The 22,394-nt window shown below is 56.2% G+C and overlaps 2 protein-coding genes across 4 annotated transcripts; both read left to right on the top strand.

Annotated features, from left to right (window-relative positions):
* The first annotated feature begins 1,958 nt into the window (after window positions 1–1,958).
* TPX2 (TPX2 microtubule nucleation factor) lies at window positions 1,959–10,852 on the top strand. Of its 3 annotated transcripts, XM_061361413.1 has the most exons (17): window positions 1,959–2,131; window positions 2,376–2,498; window positions 2,673–2,781; window positions 3,313–3,438; window positions 3,941–3,991; window positions 4,571–4,693; window positions 5,114–5,247; window positions 5,552–5,709; window positions 6,084–6,255; window positions 6,403–6,541; window positions 7,048–7,264; window positions 7,476–7,574; window positions 8,219–8,395; window positions 8,539–8,685; window positions 9,161–9,272; window positions 9,874–10,061; window positions 10,420–10,852. In XM_061361413.1, exons 1-17 carry the CDS (start codon window positions 2,026–2,028, stop codon window positions 10,528–10,530), a joined length of 2,292 nt encoding a protein of 763 aa, XP_061217397.1. In that variant the 5' UTR covers window positions 1,959–2,025; the 3' UTR covers window positions 10,531–10,852. The 3 variants fall into 3 exon arrangements, with proteins under 3 accessions (XP_061217397.1, XP_061217395.1, XP_061217396.1); XM_061361411.1 differs by lacking the exons at window positions 1,959–2,131; window positions 2,376–2,498; window positions 4,571–4,693 and having other exon boundaries at window positions 2,679–2,781; XM_061361412.1 differs by lacking the exons at window positions 1,959–2,131; window positions 2,376–2,498; window positions 3,941–3,991; window positions 4,571–4,693 and having other exon boundaries at window positions 2,679–2,781.
* Window positions 10,853–16,455: 5,603 nt separating this feature from the next.
* MYLK2 (myosin light chain kinase 2) lies at window positions 16,456–22,131 on the top strand. The gene is made up of 12 exons (XM_061361281.1): window positions 16,456–16,475; window positions 16,514–17,833; window positions 17,942–18,231; window positions 19,010–19,115; window positions 19,334–19,427; window positions 19,586–19,695; window positions 20,064–20,205; window positions 20,333–20,403; window positions 20,600–20,728; window positions 20,977–21,129; window positions 21,444–21,576; window positions 22,051–22,131. The coding sequence occupies exons 1-12, from the start codon at window positions 16,456–16,458 to the stop codon at window positions 22,129–22,131; spliced, it is 2,649 nt and encodes an 882-aa protein (XP_061217265.1).
* Window positions 22,132–22,394: the final 263 nt, after the last annotated feature.

Genomic DNA, 22,394 nt, shown 5'->3' with positions numbered 1-22,394 from the left:
CAGTATCTGAAAGGGGCTACAAGGATGCTGAAGAAGGACTTTTCATCAGGGCCTGTAGGGGCAGGCCAAGGGGAATGGCTTGAACCTGCCCGAGGGGAGCCTGAGCTGAGCTCTTAGGCAGAAGCTCTTCCCTGTGAGGGTGCTGAGGCGCTGGCACAGGGTGCCCAGAGAAGCTGTGGCTGCCCCATCCCTGGCAGTGCTCAAGGCCAGGTTGGACACAGGGGCTTGGAGCAAGCTGCTCCAGTGGAAGGGGTCCCTGCCCATGGCAGGGGTTGGAGCTGGAGGAGCTTTAAGGTCCCTCCCAACCTAAACCATTCCTTGATTCGATGGAAATGCCTCCAGGGGTTGGGCAGCAGCTCCGTGGCGCCTGTTTGGATCTTGGGAGCGTTTGCAGTGGACACATCGCAGCGATAAATCACTGGAAGGTTCCCAGCTGACAGGAGCTGTGTCCCAGGCTGAGCCCATGGCTGGAGGAGTGAGATGCCTCTCGGTGCACTGCGGCTCCTCCTGCTCCGTGCAGCACTCAGGGATACGGAGGGATTTGAGGAGTGGATGCCGTGAGCTCATCTGACTGCCATGGACCCCCTGGAGCTCGGGCAGAGCTCTCACCTCCCACTGGCTCTGTCCAGAAACTTGGAGTATGAAACCATAGCACTAATGCATTCCTATTCTTCCCATGACTTTTCCCTTCCTCCTGGGATGGAGGGAGGGGAGAGCCGGGTCCTGCCGCTGGGACAGAACACGGGCTTTCCGCAGTGAAAAGCAGCAGCAGTGGACACAAGTAGCTGTGAAACTTGATTCCCAATCCCCGGCTCTGGGCACTGGGAGGGTGAGGGAGGAATGCAGATGACGCATTTGATTTTGAAAAAGTGGATAGTGCTGACAGCAACCTTATCTTGATGAAGGGCAGTAGGAAAGCATTCGGTCCCAGCCCCGGCTCCAGCTCCGTTACAGTTGGTTTTGGCTCCAGTTCTCCTGTTTGCCTTCTTTGGGTCCTACCTTGACATCCTCGTAGCTGTGTAGCTGATGGGGAGCTGAACTCCATGCACCCATCCTCAGGAGTGGGGCACCCCCAGACCGCTGCTTTGATTTACCCTTGACCATCTCATTCGTGGTGCGTACCGTGGGGATTGAGCAGTGTGTGGTCTGCCTGGCCAGATGGCTTGGGTCTGAGATGCTGCAGATTAAGGGTATGCTGCTTTTAGAAGTTGCTTGGACTCGTGGAAGCAGAGTTCAGGTGATTTCCTCAGGGAGTGTTTGATAAGGAATGCGTCCTCATGGGCTTTGCCCTGCAGCTGTGTGAGGCATCAGGAAAACACCTTCACAAAATGAAGGGCTTGTTACACTTTATAAGGGTTTATAAATGGCCACTGGCTTTGTTCCTCTTCCCTTGGGTTTGAGATCACCCGTTCACACCGGGCCTCCTCCTGCTGTCAGTGCTCCACTAAATAACTGTTCCTGGTGCAGAGCTTGGCTTGTTTATAGCCTGGCCAGCCCAGGGTAGTGCCCTGGAATGCAGAAGGGCCCTACACCGCCCTTCTTCCTGCCTCTTGCCCGGTAACAATGCTCTGCAGAGCTCTCTTCCTGCTTTGAGCATCATTTTAGCCTGTAGAAGAGCCCATGGTGTCATTAGCCCTTGTCTGTAGCCCTTCAGAGGGAGAAAGGCTGCGCTGTGCAGTGCTTGGGGTCAGCCTCAGCCCCGGGCTCTTGCTTCATAAACCTGTGCCCTGCTGAGGGTAAGGACTGTTTGTGTGGGGTGAGTGGGCAAATTGGTCACTCCCTGGGAAGCCTTTGTGCTTCCCTTTAAAAACACGGTTCTGGCACCTGCAGCTACACAGCAAACCATCAGGGGCTGGGGTTTACAGGATGGATTCAACCCTCTCCCGTGTCTCTCTCTAGAAGCCACACAGAGGAAGAGAGGTGGGGAGCGACTGAGCTGACACTGCCCTGGGTTTGGTCTAGCAGGTGACCAGTGCTTGTCCGAAGGAGCACGAGTGGGACTCGTGGAGGAGGCTGCAGGTGAAGATGTCCCACCCGGAATCTCGCTATTCCTTCGATGTCCCAAACAATTGCATCGACTTTGCAACTCTGGGCGAGGAGGACGATGCACCCGGTGCAGACTCCTGGTTTGGTAAGTCGCTTCCAGCTCCTGGTGTTGTTTGCTCTTTGGGAGAGGGCTTGGCGTGGTCCTTGTTTTGGGCCTCCTGTGCCAGTTATTAGTCATGTTGTTCCCTGCATCGTGCCTCATGCCTGGGGGTGGGTTTGTATTTAAGCTTTGATTGTCATCTCTCCCTTGTCATCTGACTGTTAACATCCTAATGATATCGTGAGGTATTGTTAAAAGCATACAGTGAATATTCTCTCTTTCCTCACAGACCAACAAGCCAACCTGGAGAACATCCCTCCTGCGGGAAACCTGGCAAATGGCTCCCAGAACAGCCCTGCTTTTTCCAAGCCTGATATTATTCTGTCTGTCACATCACAACAAATGACAATGGGTAAGCTGGCATGGCATGCAGGGAGGGAAGAGATGTTACCTGCTCAGCCTGGCTTTTGTGGGACCATCTTTGTGTGTTGCTGTCTAGCAAGGTCTCACGTAGCTTCACTTGAGCGTTCTTCTGTGCCTGAGTATGTGTGTGTACATAGGGGTTGGTGTTTGTCACTGTCCTCAGGTGAAGGCGATGGGGAAGCAGAATGCATGCAGGCCTATGAGGTTCCTCAGAATATTGTTGGATCCCTGACAAGCTGGAGAGCTGCTGCTCCTGCAGAGGCCCCTCAAAGGTGACGTACTTCTATTCACATTGATAGCTGTAACTAAGCGGGTCTGTGCTCCCAGGATCTGCAGTGCTTGCTGTTCTTGGGGCATCCTCTGGGCTTCTTCAGCAAGAGATCTTATATTGGGATATCTGATCTGCTTGCTGAGCTGGAGGGACAATCTCCAGGGTGGAAATGTAATGCAGTGTCTCACATACTTGTGAAACGAGGCTCGGCAGCACCAGGAGCTCCTGGAATGTGAGGACATCTGAAACTGAAGTGGCTTATAAAGTTTCTTTGTTTATATCTGCTGGACTTGGGCAGAACTCGTTCCTGATATAAATGCAAGGGGTTCTCTATTCTCGTATATCCTAAAGAATGTTAAGTTTATGGATTGCTAACCTGAAGTAATTAATGCTGGGTTGTTGTGTTAAACACCCACTTTGCGTAGGGGACATGCTGGAGTTAGGTGATGCAGTGATGGGAAAAGTGTTGGATGGACCCTGTGCCCTCTCAGAGCTGTGGGAAAGCTAACCTCTGTTTTCTGTTCTACTCTAGAGCGGGCAGAAGACAGGCCATGAGGCAGAGAAAAGCACAGCAACACACCCAGGCAGCTAGAGTCAAAGCAGAGGGAAATGCCTTGGCTAATAAGGAAGAGGTTCCACCTCCAAAGAAAAGGAGAATGTACGTCATCAGGGTTTGGGGCTGGGAAGGGGGATACGAGTGTTCCATTGGAAAGGATTTACACATGGCGAGAGGGTTCTTGCAGGAAGGTTATGAAGAGGTGACTGAAACCTGATTCCTGATGCTGGTTTCATAAACAAGAAGAAATGGCTGTAAGACCTGAAGGAAACACTATTTAGAGGTAGAGATGCGCATGAAACAAGCTTGGGTTTCTGAACCTTCTTGCTGCATTGTCAGTGTCTGTCAGCCAGCTTCAAACTGGGCTTTAACTTGTCCATCAGGAGGTCATTGGGCTACAGTCACAAGCTAGGAGAAAGTCACAGCCAAAATAGTTCTCAAATAAATGTAACCACTCAGATCACCATATGGTGATGAGCTTGAGGTCACAAAACTGAACTGTGATCTTTTAAACATTGCTGGGCCAAAATGAGCTACAATACATCTGCCTCCTCCAGAAAAGCCACAGTTCCCATAACTCAGTAATTCATCTTGCCTTCTACAGCCCTAGGGCACCAGGGAAAACCAAGCGCTCTCTCCCTGGGCCTGTGGTGAGGTAAGGCTGGTCAGGCACAGCTTGGAACTCACCGGTGTCAGGGTGTGCATGGGGTGAGCACTGCAGGTGACCTTTCATTTAGAGCACAGTTGAGTGGTTTGTCACAGTCCAGAGGAGGCCACGGAGCTGCTGCAAGGACTGGAGCAGCTCTGCTCTGGAGCCAGGCTGAGAGCTGGGCTGGGGCAGCCTGGAGAAGAGAAGGCTCCTGAAGGGGAGACCTTAGAGCAGCTCCAGTGCCTAAAGGGGCTGCAGGAAACCTGGAGAGGGGCTTGGGACAAGGGATGTAGGGACAGGCCAAGGGGAATGGCTTGAACCTGCCCGAGGGGAGACTGAGCTGAGCTCTTAGGCAGAAGCTGTTCCCTGTGAGGGTGCTGAGGCGCTGGCACAGGGTGCCCAGAGAAGCTGTGGCTGCCCCATCCCTGGCAGTGCTCAAGGCCAGGTTGGACACAGGGGCTTGGAGCAAGCTGCTCCAGTGGAAGGGGTCCCTGCCTGTGACAGGAGTAGGGATTGGATGAGCTTTAAGATCTCTTCCAATCCAAACCAGTCTGGGATTCAATGATGATAACTGATTACCTTTAGTTCTAGCAACAGAGAGAGGCAGACAGAAGGATCCACCGAGAAAGAGCCCCTGCAGAGTCGTGGGCTCTCCCCAGGGAGAGGGAAGAGTAAACTGACCATGCCCTCCACGCCAACCATGTTAAAGTACGTATCTTTCTTATGGCTTGTGCTAATCACAGTTGATTTAGGTGACAGCCCTGGCCTAGGGTGTTCTCAGCTTCAAGGTAGCATGTGATGATATCACATTTAGCAAACACCAGACCAAGGCAAACAATGTTAGGATGAAATATACTTCACCAGCTGAACATGTGCAAAGGAAAGCTTTTGTTTCGAACTTCAGGAGAAAGCCATTCTTGCTGATGGTGTTCATACAGCACGTGGGTGTGCAGAGCAGCAGTTAGCTGTGAGCTTTCAGCTCCAGCAAAATCCAGCCAGATCTCTTCTAAATAGTGTACCTCTGTAATGATGTTCTTGCCATGAAGTCAGATAAGCATGTTCCTTGCACTAACATCAATATGCCAATAAGCAGGAAGACATGTCTCAGCCTTTAACTTGCTTCTGCAGGAGGGCCAATCATTCTGGCAAGCTGAAGAGTACAGAGGAACAGGAGCTGGAAAAGATGCAGCAATTCCAGCGGGAGGTTATGGAGATGAGGAGGAAGAATGAGGAGTCTCTGAAAGCAGCGATTGCTGGAGCAGGTGAGCCCTACCTGCACTGCAGCTGTACTGGGATGGGCTGGAGAGTGTTGCACAGAGCTGAGTGAGCTCCTTTAAAAACACTCCATGTGTTATGGATCTTGTAATAAGTATTAGAAGGATTTTAATGTAGAATAGCCCCTAAACTGGCAAGAAAAAGGCTTGCTTGGGTTTTGTTGGGGTTGGAAAGGTTACAGATGAGTTCTCTAAAACTGTCCAAGTTCTAAATTAAACACCACATACACACATTTCCCCCCTCGCCCCCAAGACCCTCCCTTCCAGACCTTACCTGTTCTTTTTCCTTTAGGACAACCTGTGAGGAGAGCTGTTGGTCAAGTAACAAAGGCAGTTGACTTCCACTTCTGCACAGAGAACAGGATTAAACAGCATGTGGAAAGCCAGCCCAGGGACGAGTACAAGGAGGTGGATTTTGCAGCAGAGCTAAGGAAGCATCCTCCCTCCCCGGTGAGATCTGGGTTTTTCCCAGCAGGCACCTGACTCCTTTTTGACATCACCCTCTTCTTGCTTTTGCAACACATTTGCAAAGAGGGTGACCAGAGAAGCAGCAAGGGGTGTGCAAACCTAACTGTTAACTCGTTCTGTATCTGCATTGCCACTAAGACTCTAAAGGACCCTGTAATGTCAGATCTTTGTATCTTCCACTTCATACAGTTTCCCAATATGACTAGCATCTTCAGACACTTAAGTCTGTATCTAATGCTAAGTGTTACCTTTCCAATAAAGGAAGGGATAGAAACTATTGAATTGATGGGGAAAGGAAATATCATCCCAGTGTCCTGTGTGAAATGGCCATAATGATAAGCGTTTTCTGTCTCCAGATGCGGCCACTGAAGGGACCCACTATTGCCAAACCTTTCAACCTGTCCCAGGGAAACAAAAGAAAACTTGAAGAGAGCACATCCGAATACGTGTCCCTTGCTGAGCAGGTAGAAGCATTCCAAAAACACACACCCCCTCGTTACCATTTGAGGAGCAGGAAATCTAATGAAGGTGAGCAGTCCTGGCAGTGTCCAGCCAGGAGGCTGCCCACAGCACTGGTGGTAGAGCAATAAGGATGCTTTGACTGCTCTACTGAGCAGTTTGTGGCTGCTGCAGGCCTTGCCATTGACTGCTGGTCTCTGTGACTTGAATTTATAGGCCCACCTCCAGGGAAGGCTGTGAAAGCTCGGTTTACCAACCCTAAAACACCATTGCTTCTGACAAAGCAGCGCTTCAGACCTACCACCTGCAAAACTACAGCAGAGTTAGAAGCAGAGGAAATAGAGAAACTTCAACAGTAAGTAAAGGATTATTCTAGTCTTCCGAGAGACATTTGTACCACACTGGAAACATCTTTTGGATGCCATAATACCACTTCTCAGGATTACTCTTTTTGTGTGAAAGAATGAGTAGCATAAAACCATTGGGATTCTTTTAGCTTGTGCATAGCCCTATGGCTGTGATAGGGATGTGAGAAGTGCTCTTAGGAAAGCTGATCTTGGGTTGGGTACAGCTTATGACTGGTAAAGCAAACTCACTGTAGCAGGACAGCCTGCACACACTTCAAAACTGCTTTAGACAAAGCTTTGGATTCCCAAGAACACAATCCTGAAGGTTTACCTGAAACCTTGATGTTTCAAAAGCCAAGTTGTTGCTAACTAGAGCTGCACACTACGGAACGTGTGTGTGTGGCACAGCTCCTCCTGGACCTGCCTGTTACTCTGTTATGCTGAAAGAAGCCTTTTGCTAGAAGCTGCATCTTGCCATGCACAGTGTCGTGACTGTCTCACCTTTCCTGTGTAGGTACAAATTCAAAGCACGAGAACTCAATCACAGAATCTTTGAGGGTGGGCCACTCCTGCCCAAGAAACCCACTGTGAAGGCACTCACGCAGCCCATTGGCTTTGATTTGGAGATAGAAAAAAGGATTCAGGAACGTGAGAGTAAGAAGCAGCAGGAGGAAAAGCACTTTGAATTCCATTCCAGGCCATGTCCCACGAAAATCCTGGAGGATGTTGTGGTAAGAAGCTTGGGAATACTTAGAGCTGGGAGTTGGGACTGAGGTAGTGATTGGCATCTGAATGTCCTTAGCTATGTTACGTGTTTAATAATGTACAGTAAGTGCTGTCTGTCATTAGGTAAGAACTGCTACTAGTATGTTCTGTGCTACTTCAGGTGGTTTCCCTGTAGTGTTTGCTCTTGGGTAACTCCTTACTGGTTCTTCTGAGCAGGGTGTTCCAGAGAAGAAAGCTCTTCCTGTTACAGTCCCCAAGTCTCCAGTCTTCACCTTGAAAAGCAGAACCCGAACATCTGGCAAAGATGAAGAAAAGGTAACCTGGGACTAAGCTGTTGTTGGGCCTCATGGTGCCACCGCAGTGACTGCTGTATCCCTGCCTGCTGGGGGCTGGGGTCTGCTTTGGTCAGCCCTTCCCCTCCTGCAGGGCAGCTCCCCCAGGTGTCATCTTCCCCTGTGCCATTCCCTCTGAAGGGTGCTCCTCTAACAGCAACTGAACTCTCACATAAAATAACTCGGTTTAACCAAGGGCATTGGGGGTTTCTGGGGTTGCTGCTATGAATGAGGGAAGTGAACAGCTTCCATTTCTAAAGGATGTTGCCCCTTCCCTATTGCGTTACTGAGAAGGGCAGATACTGCACGTGACCTTTCTTGTACCCACACCTCCTAGATCCCTGGAGATGGGGAGCAGGTTTCAGAATGCATTCAGTCCTTCCTCCTTTCTCTCTGTTAGAGTCTAATTTAGATAAGTACTAGAACTGATAGTGGACTGGAAAGAAGAGCTTGTCTGTGGTACTTTCTGTAATAGTAATTCTCCCAGTGCCCAGAGTGCTTGCCTGGTGCTGCTGTGACACTGGTTAAAGGAACTGGAATATTCATGGCTTTGTTTGGCAGGACTTGCAGTCTTCCTACAAATACAATCTGGTGCTGTGTCAGATCCTAACACTAAAATCCCTTTAGGAAAAAGAAGAGGTGCCTGTCATTAAAGCCAACCCCATGCCACATTACGGAGTGCCCTTCAAGCCTAAAATGCCAGAGCAGAGGCACGTGGAAGTTTGCCCCTTCTCTTTCGATGCCCGTGACAAGGAGCGGCAAATGCAGAAAGAGAAAAAGATTGAAGAATTGCAGAAGGAAGAGGTAAGAACTATAAAGCTGCCCTGGATCCCATCCCTTAAACAATACAGCTCTGCAGGACTTGCCTCTTGCTGCTGTCTGTTCAACTCCCAAAGCTTTGTGCCTTTGAGGGAAGGGCAGGAAACATTCCAAGGTGTTTCTTTCAGGTGCCCAAGTTCAAAGCACTGCCTCTGCCATACTTTGACCACGTGAAACTGCCAGAAAAGAAGGTCAAAAAGCCAACTCAGCCTGAGCCCTTCAATCTGCAGGTGGATGAGAGGGGAGCTGCCAAGCTCCAGAGCTGGAAACAGCAGGTAGGATGATGGGAAAGGTATAACAGGGTGACCAGACAACGCAGCTGGTGGAGTTGTAATGGACTTCAGAAGTTGTCCTGCTTGAGAGGGATCAGGAGCTGAGCTTGAGCATGAGACTTGTGCTATGGGTTAAGGATTGGTGGGTTGTTTTGGGGTGTTTTTTCTCCTTTTATTGGTAAGTGATGGGGTTTCCTGCAGCTGCATCCCTGTGACCATCGTGGGGATTTCTTGACACATAAATACCACATTGCTCTTCTCATGTCTGCAGTGGACTCCTGAACCTTCCCTCAGTTTTCAGGCTATTTTTGGCAAAAGTAACTGGAAGGAACAAGTGATGCAACTCTTTGGCTTTAATACAATTTTATATGCAAATGACTTGATCCAAGTCAAAGTGGCTTTTCCAGTGCTGGGAGTGCTGATGGGCAGGGGTCTTTCTTGCTATAGCTGGCACTTGATGGGCTCTCTTCTCTTGCAGCTTAAAGAAGACTTGAAAAAGCAGAAAGAGGCAGCTTGTTTTAAAGCACGTCCCAACACAGTGGTGTACCAGGAGCCTTTTGTGCCCAAGAAGGAGAATAAGTTGTTATCAGGTGCAGTACTTGCTGCATGGGTTTGGCTGATAACTCATGCAATTAAATGATGTTTAGACTGGCTGTTGCCTCTTTATCAGCACAGCCAGTAGTGCCTTGCACTTAATCAACTAATTCCCTAACAGCTTGTGTCCCCAGGGAGCGGGGGAGTTTCCTCCCTGCTGCCCCTGTCCTGCAGTAACCTGGCAGCTGTATTTAGCAGCTCTGCTGCAATTGGGGGGTGATTGATGTATGCCTGCTTGGGAGAAGGGTAAATAGCGTGTGAGGAGCTCCCTGTGGGGACAGCTGGCATTTCTGCAGCAGCTGTCAGTCTTTTCCTCCCATCTCTAATGAGATGAAGGCATCTACACCATGGGGTAGACTAAACTTTGTAGGGTATAAACCAACCCAAAGCTTGTTTGTACTAACAATTGTGTGTGCTTGCTCCCTCCTATGAGAACACCCATGGTGGGGTAAGATCTGCAGTAACACTGCTGGAGGTATTTACTAACTACCCTTGCAAGGTGAAGCGCTCCAGAGGGAGGCTTCCATGACACTAGTACTGCTTTGCTTTACCTGACTGCCTTTGCACCAATGTTATCTCCTCTATTTCTAAACTTAGAGAGCCTTTCTGGTTCTGTAGTTCCTGAAAGCTTTGAGCTGGCAACGGAAAAAAGGGCTAAAGAGCGGCAAGAGTTTGAAAAGTACTTGGCAGACAAAGAGGCCGTAAAGGAGAGGCTTCAAGAGAAGGTGAAACAGGAGCAAGAGGAGCGTGAGAAGGAAGAAGTTGCTAAGCTAAGGCAAGAAATGGTAAGTGAGCTGTTTCTGAACAGGAGCTGTAGAGTTACCCACAGGGATGTGTGAATAGAGTAAATGAGCTAATGTCAATGTGGAGCTGCCTTAAGACTCTAAGGTTCCCTGTTACAAACTGACTCCTTGTTAACTTTACAACTGGTCTTAAACAGGCCCAAAAGGCAGCTCTGCTGCGGTGACTGATTTCTGGAGCTGTACCCATTGTCACTGGAGCAGAGTAATCTCTTAAACTCACTGCCCCAAAGCTGCTCTGTGTGTTCCTGGTCCCTCCCTCCACTGGTACTCCCCTGCAAGGTTCAGCTTCATCGTACCTCAGCAGTGTCCTTCACTTCATCCTCTATTTCTGGTTCCACAGGTTCACAAGGCAAACCCAATACGCAGATACCGCAGCTTAGAGGTGAAGTCCAGTGAGCAGCCACTGACCATGCCAAAGTCTCCCAACTTCTCAGATAGATTCCGGTGCTGATTCACGTCCATGTGATGACAAGAGGGAGATCCTATCCTTCTCTGCTCCCTTGGTAGGGAGGGAAGAGTCATTCTTATGTGACTGCTCAGTCTCAGCCTTGTTCCATTATTGTTCTCTTGAGTAGTTTACCTCCACCTGAGGCACAGCAACAGGCCCTGCCACACGGCCTCACTTCATCTCCCCACCTCTTGCTCTCTAAAGACTAGACCAGGTTTTGGTTTTGTATACAGATATTGTGTACCTGAACTAAATAAAACTCCCAGCCTGCTGGCTCGCTCTTGCTACTGGGCTGAATCCCTCTCCTGCAGAAGAGTTTTTGGTATCCTGCTTGTGTGCATCTGGAGGAGCTGCCTTTGTACATCTATCTATTGGTTTCAGTTGTCTCTTTCTGGGTTTGTAGTTTGTATTAAGCTTGATTTGTGTTAAGCAATGTGGAGCTTCTGCAAGCCAGCATATTGCAGGTCTGACCTTTCTTGTTGATGTTTATGTAGATGAGCACTAATGTGAATCTTGCCCACATTTTATAGTTCTCTGTATATGCAAATATTAAACCTTTTCCTGTTTTATAGCTGAAGTCATTCTATTTGTGGAATTGCTTCACTGGCAAATGACTGCCTGAGAGCTGCCTCCCTGGCTCCTGCCAGGGCCCTTCTCTTGGCTCAATAGACGTCATCTCCTCACCAGTCTAGTGCAGCCAGAACTAAATATAGACCAAGTGCTCCGATGTGCTGGAGGGCAGAACTTCCAGCATTGTGGAGAGGTGATCGAACTTAGATTAAAACTTACTAAGGATGCTTCTTTACCTTGTAAAATCAGTTTTAGGCCTTTCCTTGGACTTGTCTTAGCAAGAAACGTAACTCCAAAAGGCTGAGGGAGGGCAAGAAAGGGGTTAGGGGTACAACTACATCAGAATGATGATCTTTTGTGCCTGTTTTGCTGTTACTGTTCTGCTAACATGGTGATGGTGTGGTTCAGAAAGGGACTTGCAGGAAAAGGCTGGTGTGGCAGGTGCTGTGTTAAGCTGTCAGCAGGAAGGAGGTGAGCAGGTTCTTTGGTTGAGGCTTGGAAGTGTGCAAGGCTCTGGGGGCTGGCCTGACCCTGCTGCGATGCAGCCCAAGGAGCAAGATTGGAGCAAGAGGAACTTGTAATAATGCTCTCCTGAAAGCAAAGACCTGTTGGGCTCACCGCAGGGATGTGGCTTGGCCCTTGTTCTGCCTTCACCTTCCTGGCACAGTGGAGCTGCTCCGTATCAGCTGCTGCATGGAGACATCGCAGGACCTCAATGGTGGCAGGCAAGGAACCTGCTGCAGGCTCGAGTGCCAGCTCCAGGAGCAGCACATACCTCTGAGTCAGGAAAGCCGCAGTGATGATGAGCTGGGGAAGAATGTGAAGGCAAGCAAGAGAACAAGGCTGCTGAGCTGGAGCAGATGCCAACCCTGCGAGGATGGAGCGAGGATTTCCGTGATGGCCCTACATGGCCTCTGCTGCAGCCCTGAGGAAGGCTTTGTGTGCCTGACAGCTTGTCCGTGGTTCCCCAGCCGTCTCATGGGGTCTAATAAAAGGCATTACCTTCTCCTGCAAGCACGGCCTCCTCCAGTCCTCAGACCTGGGGGCTGCTGTGCCCTACAAGGGTATGGGGCACTTGGAGCTCTCTGGGGTCATGCTGTGTCTCCCATGGGCTGGTGTCAGTGTAACCGGTCCCCTGGGGAGGAAAGTGCTGACGTGCTGGAAAACTGCTCCAGTGAGGAAAATGTAAAAGATGGGGTCCTGGAGGAGCTGAACATCGGGGTTTGGTTGAGGCTTCAACAGGGACCTGGGGGCAGGAGCCATTCCCAGACCCAGGGCAGTACAAACAGGAGCATAACAGGACAGGGCTGGGGTTTCAGAGTGCTGCTTCAGCCCATGCCCTGCAGCCAGGGCAGGCTGGCAGAGGTGTAAAACCCATATTGCTGGGTGGGTTGTGCAAAACCATTCCTGTGTTCAGGACTTGTCACCTCCCTGAGGGTGATTTGAGAGCAAGTGCTGGAAGGGGGAGATAACCCAGGAATGGAGTCTTCCTCTGATGCATTTATAGTTGAGTTGGTATGGAGGTGATTTGCTGAACTTGGACTAGAGCTGGAGCTAAGATGCAGATGATGTTTCCATGGGTTTATGTGTTGAAGGGCGGCTGAGCAGGTTGAGATCTTATCAGCTGGTGAATGGGGCCTTATGAAAAGCCTTGATGCTGCTTTCAAACCCACAGCTTTGCTTCTCGCCTCTCTACTGGGGTACCTTGGTGGTTGCCACCATGGCCTGGCACGACATGGACACGTCCTGGTGCTTTGGCTTCATGCTGCCTGCTCCCTGCTGTCACCGCTTGATGCCGCAGGGCTTCAGAAGCTCTTTTGCTGTCCTTTTTCCCTTGTCTTCCGCTCTCCCCTCAATGGGCCCAGCCCAGGGGCAGCTCTACCGGGGAAGTCCTCGGTGCTGAGGGCAGCGGCGCGGTGCCGCTCGCTCCCCCGGGGCCGGGCTGGGCTTGGCTCGGCTCCGAGCGCCGCGGCCGGGGCTCCGCTGGGAGCTGCGCTCGATTTAGCCGGGTGTTGGGTTTCCCGGGGCCGGGTGCGCTCGAAGCTCCCCGCAGCGCCAGCAGAAAGGTTAAAGAGCGCTGCTGGGTTGTGACAACCCCGTCGCTAGGGAGCCGCGGGCTTGATGCTGCGCCAGAGCGGCCGGGATGGGTCGGGTGCCAGCGGCAGCCAACGGGGGGACTCTGGTTTAAGCTCGTGAATGGGGAGGGAAAAGAGCCCTGGAGGTGGCTGGGTTTGCCCCTGGGCTCTGCACAGCGCTGGTGCTGTGCGCTGGGGTGAGGGTTGGTGATGGACCAAAGCATCCGAAGCCCTGGTGTGCAGCAGCTTTTGCCCTTTGTTGTACATCCGCCTTTGGGGATGGTTTCCAGCTTGTTTCTCTTTACCTATCAGTGAGTTTCACCTCGTAACAGCAGGACACTCATCCTCCACGTGTGTCCCCTTCAAAGAGCCATTCCCATGGCTCCCCAGCACTGCCGTGTCTGCTTCCTCCCCTTGTCCCAAGGCTTCGCACCCAGACACCAGCCCTGGTGTGTGTGTAAGCCTGCAGGGGCCCTGGGAAGGCCGATGGCTTCAACGCAGGTCCTGTTCTTGGAGGGTTTTACCCCAGCTCCTGGCGAGTGGATGCGCTCCTTCCACCCAGGGTTAGCTGGGGGAGTGTGGAGCAGTGGCAGCGTTTGCCTTGAGTGACGTTGGTGGCCTCCAGGTGCCTGGCAGCTCTGGGAAAGGTGGTTCCAAACTGTACGCTGGCGATGACAGTCAGTGGGCAGAGGCCCCGAGCACGGCGTTAGCCGGTCATTCCCCTGGCATTCCCTGTGGAGGCCAAGCTGGGGGGGCTCCTGCTTGCCACCGGAGCAGTTCCTGTGCTGGGAACAGGCGCTGTGGGTGTCACCGTCCCTGAGTGCTGCAGGTGCTGGTGATGCTCCAGCCTCTGCATGTGCGCAATTGCATTGGTGCTGCTGGTTGGAGCCGTGTGCCTGCTCCCTGCTGCTTCCCATCACGTTCCAGGTTCTGCCCCTGGTCTTGGGAAGGAGGAGGCTTCTTACCCCCAGTGTGGAGCTGGGCTCCTTGAAGCAGCAAATCTGAGCTGTGAGGGCTGGAACAGGGGAGCCCAATGCCTGCACCACTCTTGGGATGCTGCCACCGCCTGTGGTGGTGGTGGCCACGCACGAGCCCCAGCGGGGAGCAGAAGGGCTCAGGGTCTGGCAGGACTTGAGCTCCATGTGGCTGTGGGACAGAGAGCTCTGGAGGAGCCCCCAGTAACTCCAGCTTCCTGGGGGCACTGGGAGCTGCTCTTGCTGCTTTGTCACCATCCGTGAGCCCCGGCCTCCCTGTCCCCCCCCAGGGAAGCACCATTGCAGTGAGGGGCTGAGCCCTTCCTCCTGCAGCCGTTCCTGCTGCCCTGACATTGACAGATGAGGTCCTGGGTTTTTAATAGTGGGTATCACTGGAGAGCTTCCCCTTGCAGCGCTGGGTCTGGTTACCAGGGGTTCCTCCTGCACCCCCTGCCTGCCTCCACCCCAGCAGCAGGCAGCTGCCCTTCTGAGCGAGGCTTTCCTCACCTGAAGCTTCCAAGGCTTAAATGGGGCTCTGCTGAGTGGGGAACCTGGGGTAGCCCTTGCACTCCACCAGCTTCAGCACCCTCTGTGGCCATGGCCCTGCCTTTGCCCAGCTCTTTTTGTGGCCACTGCAGCCCTGGCATGGGGTAACCCATGGTGCCTCCTCCCCAGCGGTTTTCCATGCCCAATTCCAGCACTTGCCAGACCATACCCTTGGGTGCAGCAGCACCTTCAGCTGGGGCTGGTGATGCCTGATCCTTCAGGAGCCCCCTGCTCCTTTGTTTCTTCTCCTAATCCCCAAAACTCTTCCTTTTGCAGGAGATGGGTGTCTTTCAGGTGGTTCCAGAGGATGCTGCCACTGCTGTCGGTTCTGCTCCAGGGCCCTGTGGCCATGCCCTTGGGTGCCACATTGTGCTCCTGGAGCTGCCTTCCCAAAGGGCTGATGCCTGGAGGGGACAGAGCTGGCCCCAGCTCATTGCCCGGGGGGGCAGCACTGGTTGCTCCCAGCTGCCATCCCCAGGGGTGGGCAGTGGCCACCTTGTGTCGCCTATGGGCGCCTTGGAAGCCCTTGGCTGCTTGGGCTGCGTCCATCTCAGCCAGGCCCCCCCCCCAGGGGATGTCCCGGGGCGCTGCGGGGCCGGGGCCGGCCCGCCCGGGGGTGCTGTGCGGGGCAGGGCCGTGTCCTTTGAACGGGCTCCAGCGCGACAGGTGCTGGGAAAGGGCCGGCTCCCGCTGCTGTAACGGATCCTCCTCTGCCCGCGCTAATCCGGCTCCGTTACGCCCCGCATAGAAGAGGCTGCTCCCTCCCGGCGCTGCCCCAGTGCGGATGCTGCCGTCCTGACCGCCCTCTGCACCGGCACAGGTAAAGGGGTCCCCCAGCCAGGGAGGAAAGGCTCCATCCCCGCTGTGAGCTGCGGGTCTGCTCCGTCAGAGACAGCTCTGCTATGGCTCCTGTTCCAGTCAGACCAGCAAGTGCCTCCCCTCTTCCTGCGGTTGTTCTGGGTCTGTGCTGGTCTCAGTGCTTGCACAGGCAGCGCAGGGGGTGTTTTGGGTTCAAGGTGATGGGGGTGGCAGCGCAGGGAGAGCAGCGGAGCCCGGGACAGAGCTTGGGTTTGGGGATCGGGTGCTGGTTTGGAGGCAATTGGTTGGCATCAACAGGCCCCCTTGGTGGGGAGGGCGCAGAAAGAAGCTGCGGTCACCCCCGGGCAGGGCTGAGCCGTTGGGGAGGGCAGTGCCAGGGATGCCCACCCCGCAGCCGCTCTCTCCTGCCCCACCATAGGGGGACATGGCCCTAATCTGGCACCAGGGCTGCCCCGCGGCTGCTGCTTGCGCTCCGGAGGCTCGGTGGCAGCGACAGGTGCCGGTGTCGGGCCCCCGGTCAGTCACCGAACGGCAGATACCGGGGCACAATGGGGCAGTGCAGGGACCTGCGGCCACACGGGGCCATCAGCCTTGTTCCACCGCCTTGTGGCACGGTCCCTGCCTCGGTGGCTTCTTCTTGCCCCTGCTCTGCGGCACCAAAGCCGCTGCCCGGGTCCCGCTGTGCCCCTCTGCGGGTGCACGGAGCCCTCAGCTCCCGTCTTCTCTCCCGTAGGATCCTCGCTGAGCCAGGAGCACCCCAGGGCAGCCGCCTCCTGCCCGGAGCATCCCCATGGAGCAGGGCGGTGGGGCGGGCAGCGTGCCCGGTGCTGGGGGGCCTGGGGGCACTGCTCCCCCCGAAGCAGAGGGCACTGCAGCCCCAGCGGCCCCCCAGCCCCAAGGGGGTATGGAGGTATCTGCCACCGAGGTGCAGGATGGAGGGAAGGATGAGCCCAGGCAGGAGAAGGCTCCGGCTGCTGCTGCAGCACAGGATGGAGGGAAGGCAGCAGGAGAGGCTGCAGGAGGGAAGGCAGAGCCAGCCCCGACTGCTCCAGAGCCCCAGGATGGAAAGAAGGCAGCGCTGGCAGAGCAAGCTTCAGCTGAGCAGCACGATGGAGGGGAAGCAGCACCTACAGAGGAGAAGGTGCCGGCTGCTGCCAAGGCCCAGGATGGAGGGAGGAATGAGCCAGGGAAGAAGGCTCCGGCTGCAGTAAAGCCTGAAGGAGGGCAGGCAGCACCCATGGAGGAGAAGGCTCCAGCTGCTGCTAAGGCTGAGGATGGAGGGAAGGATGAGCCCAAGGAGGAGAAGGCTCCAGCTGCAGGAAAGCCCAAAGGAGAGCAAGCAGAGCCCACAGAGGGGAAGGGCCCGGCTGGAGCAGAGGCTCAGGATGGAGGGAAGGATGAGCCCATGAAGGAGCAAGCCCCTGGTGGGTTAGAGCCGGAGGGTGGTGGGAAAGCAGAGCCCATGGAGGAGAAGGCTCCAGCTGCAGTGGAGGCTGAAGAAGGGAAGGCAAAACCCACCAAGGAGGCAGCCTTGGCTGCAGCACAGGCTCAGGATGGGGGCAAAGAATCTGCAAAGGAGAACCCCACATCTGGTGCCAAGGAGAAGGCTCCAGCTCCTGTGAAAGCCCAGGGTGGAGGGAAGGCAGCAGCCAAGGCAGAGAAAACCCCAGCAGATAAAAAACCTGTGAAGACGAAGGCTCCGGCTCCTGCGAAGGCTCAGGATGGAGAGGAACAAGCGGCAAAGGCAGAAGAAGCCTCAGCTGCAAAAACAGCTCAGAAGGGTGACAAAGAGGAGCCTGCAAAGGAGAAGGCTGCGGGTCCTGCGAAGAAGGCCCCAGATGCTGCAAAGGCTCATGATGGAGAGAAGGCAGCAGCAAAGGCAAAGGAAACCCCAGCTGCAAAGAAGCCTCAAGGTGGAAACAAAGAGGAACCTGCAAAGGAGAAAGCCCCGGCTCCTGCAGAAGCGCAGGGTGGAGGGGAGAGAGCTCCAAAGGTGGAAGAACCCCCAGCGGCATCGAAGGCTGAGGATGGAGACAAGGAAGAGCCTGCCAAGGAGGAAGCCACGGCTCCCGCAAAGGAGGCTCCGGCCGCTGGGAGGGCTCAGGATGGAGGGGCGAAAGCTGCAGAGGTGGGATCCCCCCCAGCTGCGGCAGAGGCCGGGGATGGAGGCGAGGAGCCCGCAGAGGCAGCGGCCACGGCTGCGGCCCCGGGTGAAGGGGAGCAAGCAGCAAAGGCGGAGACGGGCAAGGAGCAGCCGAGGGGCGCTGAGCCCCCGCGCCCGGCTCTGCTGCAGAGCCTGAGCTGCCCGGCCCCCTGCCAAAGGTACCCGCACCCTCCTGGGGTGAGCCCCGTCCCCCGCTGCCCCCCGGCTCCCGCTGGGCTCGGGGCGCTGCGGGCTCGGCTCTGCTCATCTCCTGCTCCTGCTTCCAGGGACGAGCAGCCCTGGGCGGAGGGGCCGGCGATGGAGGTGATACTGGAGGAGACCACGGTGATGGAGCCGGCAGAGCCCGGCCCGCTCCCGGCAGCCCAGGGGGACCTGCAGCCCCCCGGCACCCCACAGGAGAGGACATTGCCCAGCGCCACGGGGCAGGCCCCGGGCCCCGCCGGGGCTGCGGAGCAGCCTGGCCCTGCGGGACAACCGCCCTCGACGGAGGCAGAGCCACCCCCGAGCCCCTACCTCACCCCCGACTTCGGGAAGGAGGACCCGTTCGAGATACTGGGTAAGGCTGTGGGGCGCCTGCCCTGTCCCCGCACCCCGGGACCCTCTGTGGGGCAGCAGCAGGGGGGTCCCCGCACCCTGCCTGCTGCCCGCGCTGCCCTCCCATGCTGCCTGCTCATGCCCTTGGCTCGCCGCCTGCCCCGTGGCCTTCGAGCTCCTGTTTCACTGTAAACAGGGCTAAATGCGTCGTGTCCCCTCCCCGGCCTGCTCCGGCCTCAGCCTGGCACCGGCAGGAAGAGGAGCCCCGGGAGTGACAACCGCCGCCTGGCCGGTGGCAGGGGACAGCGTGTCCCCGTGTGCGGCAGCGCTGCCCTTGCGGGGCTTGGGTGCCTTGGGGCTCCTGCACTCGCCTGGGGAAGGGGGCCCAGGGCTGGGTGCTGGGGCGCACTGGGCGAGCAAGCCCATCGTGAAGGGCTGGGGGCGCAGAGAGGGTGACACGCAGCAGCGTGGCCTGGAGAGGGCGAGCGTGACATGCGGGATGGTGGGGAGCGGGTGTGCAGCTGGGTGCTATGCGGCGGGGTGATGCTGGGGGCAGTGGTGAGGGTCCCCTCAGGGGATGCTCCATCCCCTGGTGCAGGAGGCAGCCAGAAGGCCCTGATTTGCAGCGGGGCACTCGGTACCTGGCTGCATCCCGCACCCACAGGCTTGGCTGGGCAGTGCCACTGGGTGCTTCACTTCACCTGGCACCTGGATGTGCTCCCAGCCGGGGGCATCCTGGGGTGCCCATCATCGGGGTCCGGGCCGTTCCCCTGCTCACCCCAACCCTCCTCTCTGGGCAGATGATGTCCCTCCGCCACCAGCGCCCTTTGCTCACCGCATCGTCACCCTGCGGTCTGCCAGCATCAGCTCCCAGTTCAACCTCAGCTCCAAGGAGATCCTGGGGGGGTAAGGAGGGGCCCGGGGAAGGTGGGGGGCACCCGGGATTCCCCCAGCACTGCTCAGGCTGCTATCGTGCCTTGGGCAGTGGCTCTGGGTCAATGGGACTTACTTAGTCATGATGGGGTGGTGCTTTAGGCAGAGTGGGTGCAGATGGGTGCACAGGGTGGGGGTCTCCATCAGTCTGGGTGGCTGATGGTGATGGCATCACTTCCTATCCCCCCAAGGGGCAAGTTTGGTGAAGTCCACACGTGCACAGAGAAGCAGACAGGGCTCAAGCTGGCGGCCAAAGTGATCCGGAAACAGGGTGCCAAGGACAAGGTCTGAGTGATGGCAGAGTGGGGGCACCTCGTGGCCATGGTGCCACCAGCAAGTGGCATGGCCCAGGTGGTGGGTGCCAGTGTCACGCACTGTGTGACTGCAATGCAGCCCGTCCCAGTGTCGGTGGCCAGGACTGACCACACAGGGCTCTTCTGCAGGAGATGGTGCTGCTGGAGATCGATGTGATGAACCAGCTGAACCACCGCAACCTCGTCCAGCTCTACGATGCCATCGAGACGCCGCGGGAGATCATCCTCTTCATGGAGTTGTGAGTGCTGGGGCAGTGCTGTGAGAGGCCTGATGCCTGGGTGAGGGGCACCACCATGGGGATGCCCCAGAGATGGAGCAGATGTGCTGGACCCTGACCGAGCAGAAGGGGTTGGCCCCAGGGAATGTCCCTCTTCTTGCCTGTCCCCTCTTGGGCACCTCCCTGGGTCGCTTCAGGCTCTGCCTGGCCAGGACAGCATCTCCCTCTCTTATGGCTGTGTTGAGGGTGGAGGTGACCCAGGTCTTTCCCATGCAGCTCTATGAACCCTGGGGAGCTGCGGTGTCCTCTCTCTACACCAGCATCCCCATGGAGGGGCTGGGTTGGGATGCAGAGGCCCCCAGGTGACCCCGCTCTCTGTCCCCATGCAGTGTGGAGGGCGGTGAGCTCTTTGAGCGGATCATCGATGACGACTACCAGCTGACGGAGGTGGACTGCATGGTGTTCGTGCGGCAGATCTGTGAGGGCATCCGCTTCATGCACCACATGCGTGTCCTCCACCTCGACCTCAAGGTGTGGGGCTGACAGCAGGGACAGGGGGGGCAGTGAGTGGGTCAGCACAAGACCCCTGGGCTGCCTGATCCATGCACTGGGGACATGTTCCCTCTTGGCAGTGGGGCAATGGTCTCTGTCCCCACAGCCTGAGAACATCCTCTGCGTCGCTGCCACTGGGCACATGGTGAAGATCATTGACTTTGGGCTGGCTCGAAGGTCAGCTCCATCCCTCCTCCTTGCCTCCTTCCCATCCTGCAGCCCTTTGGGGTGCTGGAACCCCCAGGGCCTGCTCTGGGCTGTGGTTTGGCCATGGCTGCCAGCCCTGGCTCTCCCTGAGTGGCACAGGAGGGCAGCAATGCTTTGGGGGAGCAGCCTGTCCCCCCTTGCTGACTGCCTCCCCTCCTGGATGCAGGTACAACCCCCAGGAGAAGCTGAAGGTGAACTTTGGCACCCCCGAATTCCTCTCCCCTGAGGTGGTCAACTACGAGCAGGTCTCCTACACCACGGACATGTGGAGCATGGGTGTCATCACCTACATGCTGTACGTCGGGCCTGCGGTGCCATGCTGGGGAGCAGAGCTCTTCTGGCTGCTTAGTGGGGTGCTGGTGGGTGCTGGAGGGGGAGATGGGCAAGGGCACTGGGGTCTGTGCCCACATCTGCAGGCAGGATATGGTGGCAGCAGCCACAGTGTGTGTGTGGGGGGCAGCCCTTGGCCAGACGGGCTCATTGGGGGGGTCTGGAAGGTTTTACAGCCTGAAGGGTCTCACTCCTGACCCCCTGCATCCCCAGGCTCAGCGGCCTCTCCCCCTTCCTGGGGGACAACGACACCGAGACGCTCAACAACGTCCTGGCTGCCAACTGGTACTTTGATGAGGAGACCTTCGAGAGCGTCTCCAACGAGGCCAAGGACTTCGTTTCAAACCTCATCATCAAGGACAAGAGGTGCGGGGCTGGCAGCGGCCATGGGGGTCCTGGGGTGGCATCCGAGCTGTGTGCCCAGCCCCTGGGTACCACACCCCAGCAGCATCTCCTGATGTCCTGTACCAACGGAGCCACGCGGTGCCCTGCCCTTGCTGCTGGCTGTCTCCAACAGAGCCCCTTGTCCCTCTAAGTGTCACCTGTCCCAAGCAGGATGTGCTGAACCCTCTGATCCCTGGTCCCACCCCTCTGGCTTGGGGGTTCATGGGGTTCTGGGGCTCCTGGGTGGCTGGAGAAGGGGCTGATGGGGGGGGTGATGCTTCTCCTCTCACCCCCAGCGCCCGGATGAGCGCCAGTCAGTGCCTGGAGCATCCCTGGCTCAACAACCTGGCAGAAAAGGCCAAACGCTGCAACCGGCGGCTCAAGTCCCAAGTGCTGCTCAAGAAATACGTCATGAGGAGGCGCTGGAAGGTGCGGGGGGGGCAGCCCGGGGAGGGGCAGTGGTGCTGGGGGGGTGCCAGCCTCCACCTCTCCTGGTGGGCGGCTTGGGGGACATGGATGGGTCTGTGTCGCTGCCTGATGCAAGGGCTGGGGACCCTGCTCATTGCAAGGGGTTGGACCTTAGAAGGTTCCTTCCAACCCAGTTACTCTACGATTCTCTGACCTCCTAAGCTTAGAGAAAGGGCTCCCCAGCCCCACATCCCCTGCGTGGTTGCCCCCACGATGGGATCTCTATCAGTGTTGGTCCCTTCATGGTTATCTCCCCTGAGCCCATCTCAAGAGCACCTTTTAGGGGCAGGAACAGCATCAGGACAGGGTAGGGATGAGCCCCAGCATCAGCCATGTGCTCCTATCCCATGCACCTTGGCTGCCCCCTTGTCCCCAGCCCCGGGTGCAGGGTCTGGCTCAGCCTCCGGAGCTGCAGCCCCTGCTTCCCCTTCACAGAAAAACTTCATCGGGGTGTGCGCTGCCAACCGCTTCAAGAAGATCACCAGCTCGGGGTCCCTGACGGCGCTGGGCATCTGAGCCGAGGCCAGCGAGGAGCCGCTTCAGAGGGTCTCACGTCCGTCTTGCTTCTGGACGGCAGCAGGACCCTGCTGGGGTCCTCACTTCCCACTGTGGGGCCAGGGGCTGGAGCTGCTCAGCCCTGTCCCTGCCCGTGCTGCTGCGAGATGATGCTCTGGATCCCACGTCACTGTGGCACACGCTGCATCCCTGCTCCGTGCCCCACGCCACCGCCTCCATGGGTGCTGCTCTGCTGTGCTCCTGGGACTGCACCTGCCTTGGCA

The sequence above is a fragment of the Neopsephotus bourkii genome, unplaced genomic scaffold (assembly GCF_033783945.1).
Source record: "Neopsephotus bourkii isolate Nb327-2 ecotype Australia unplaced genomic scaffold, CSIRO-AGI_Nbou_v1 NB_1060, whole genome shotgun sequence".
Classification (NCBI taxonomy): domain Eukaryota; kingdom Metazoa; phylum Chordata; class Aves; order Psittaciformes; family Psittacidae; genus Neopsephotus; species Neopsephotus bourkii.
Note: the sequence above shows the minus strand (reverse complement) of the source record. Positions and strands in the feature narration are given on the sequence as shown.

What these genes read in the sequence shown, in the direction of transcription:
- TPX2 (XM_061361413.1), top strand. Translation starts at nt 2,026, where the DNA reads ATGTCCCACCCGGAATCTCGCTATTCCTTCGATGTCCCAAACAATTGC. An exon ending in CTGGCAAAGATGAAGAAAAG is followed by an intron (nt 7,575 to 8,218) that starts GTAACCTGGGAC and finishes AAATCCCTTTAG; the next exon opens with GAAAAAGAAGAGGTGCCTGT. An exon ending in GGAGAATAAGTTGTTATCAG is followed by an intron (nt 9,273 to 9,873) that starts GTGCAGTACTTG and finishes TTCTAAACTTAG; the next exon opens with AGAGCCTTTCTGGTTCTGTA.
- MYLK2 (XM_061361281.1), top strand. Translation starts at nt 16,456, where the DNA reads ATGAGCCCAGGCAGGAGAAG. An exon ending in GGACCCGTTCGAGATACTGG is followed by an intron (nt 18,232 to 19,009) that starts GTAAGGCTGTGG and finishes CTCTCTGGGCAG; the next exon opens with ATGATGTCCCTCCGCCACCA. An exon ending in CTCATCATCAAGGACAAGAG is followed by an intron (nt 21,130 to 21,443) that starts GTGCGGGGCTGG and finishes TCTCACCCCCAG; the next exon opens with CGCCCGGATGAGCGCCAGTC.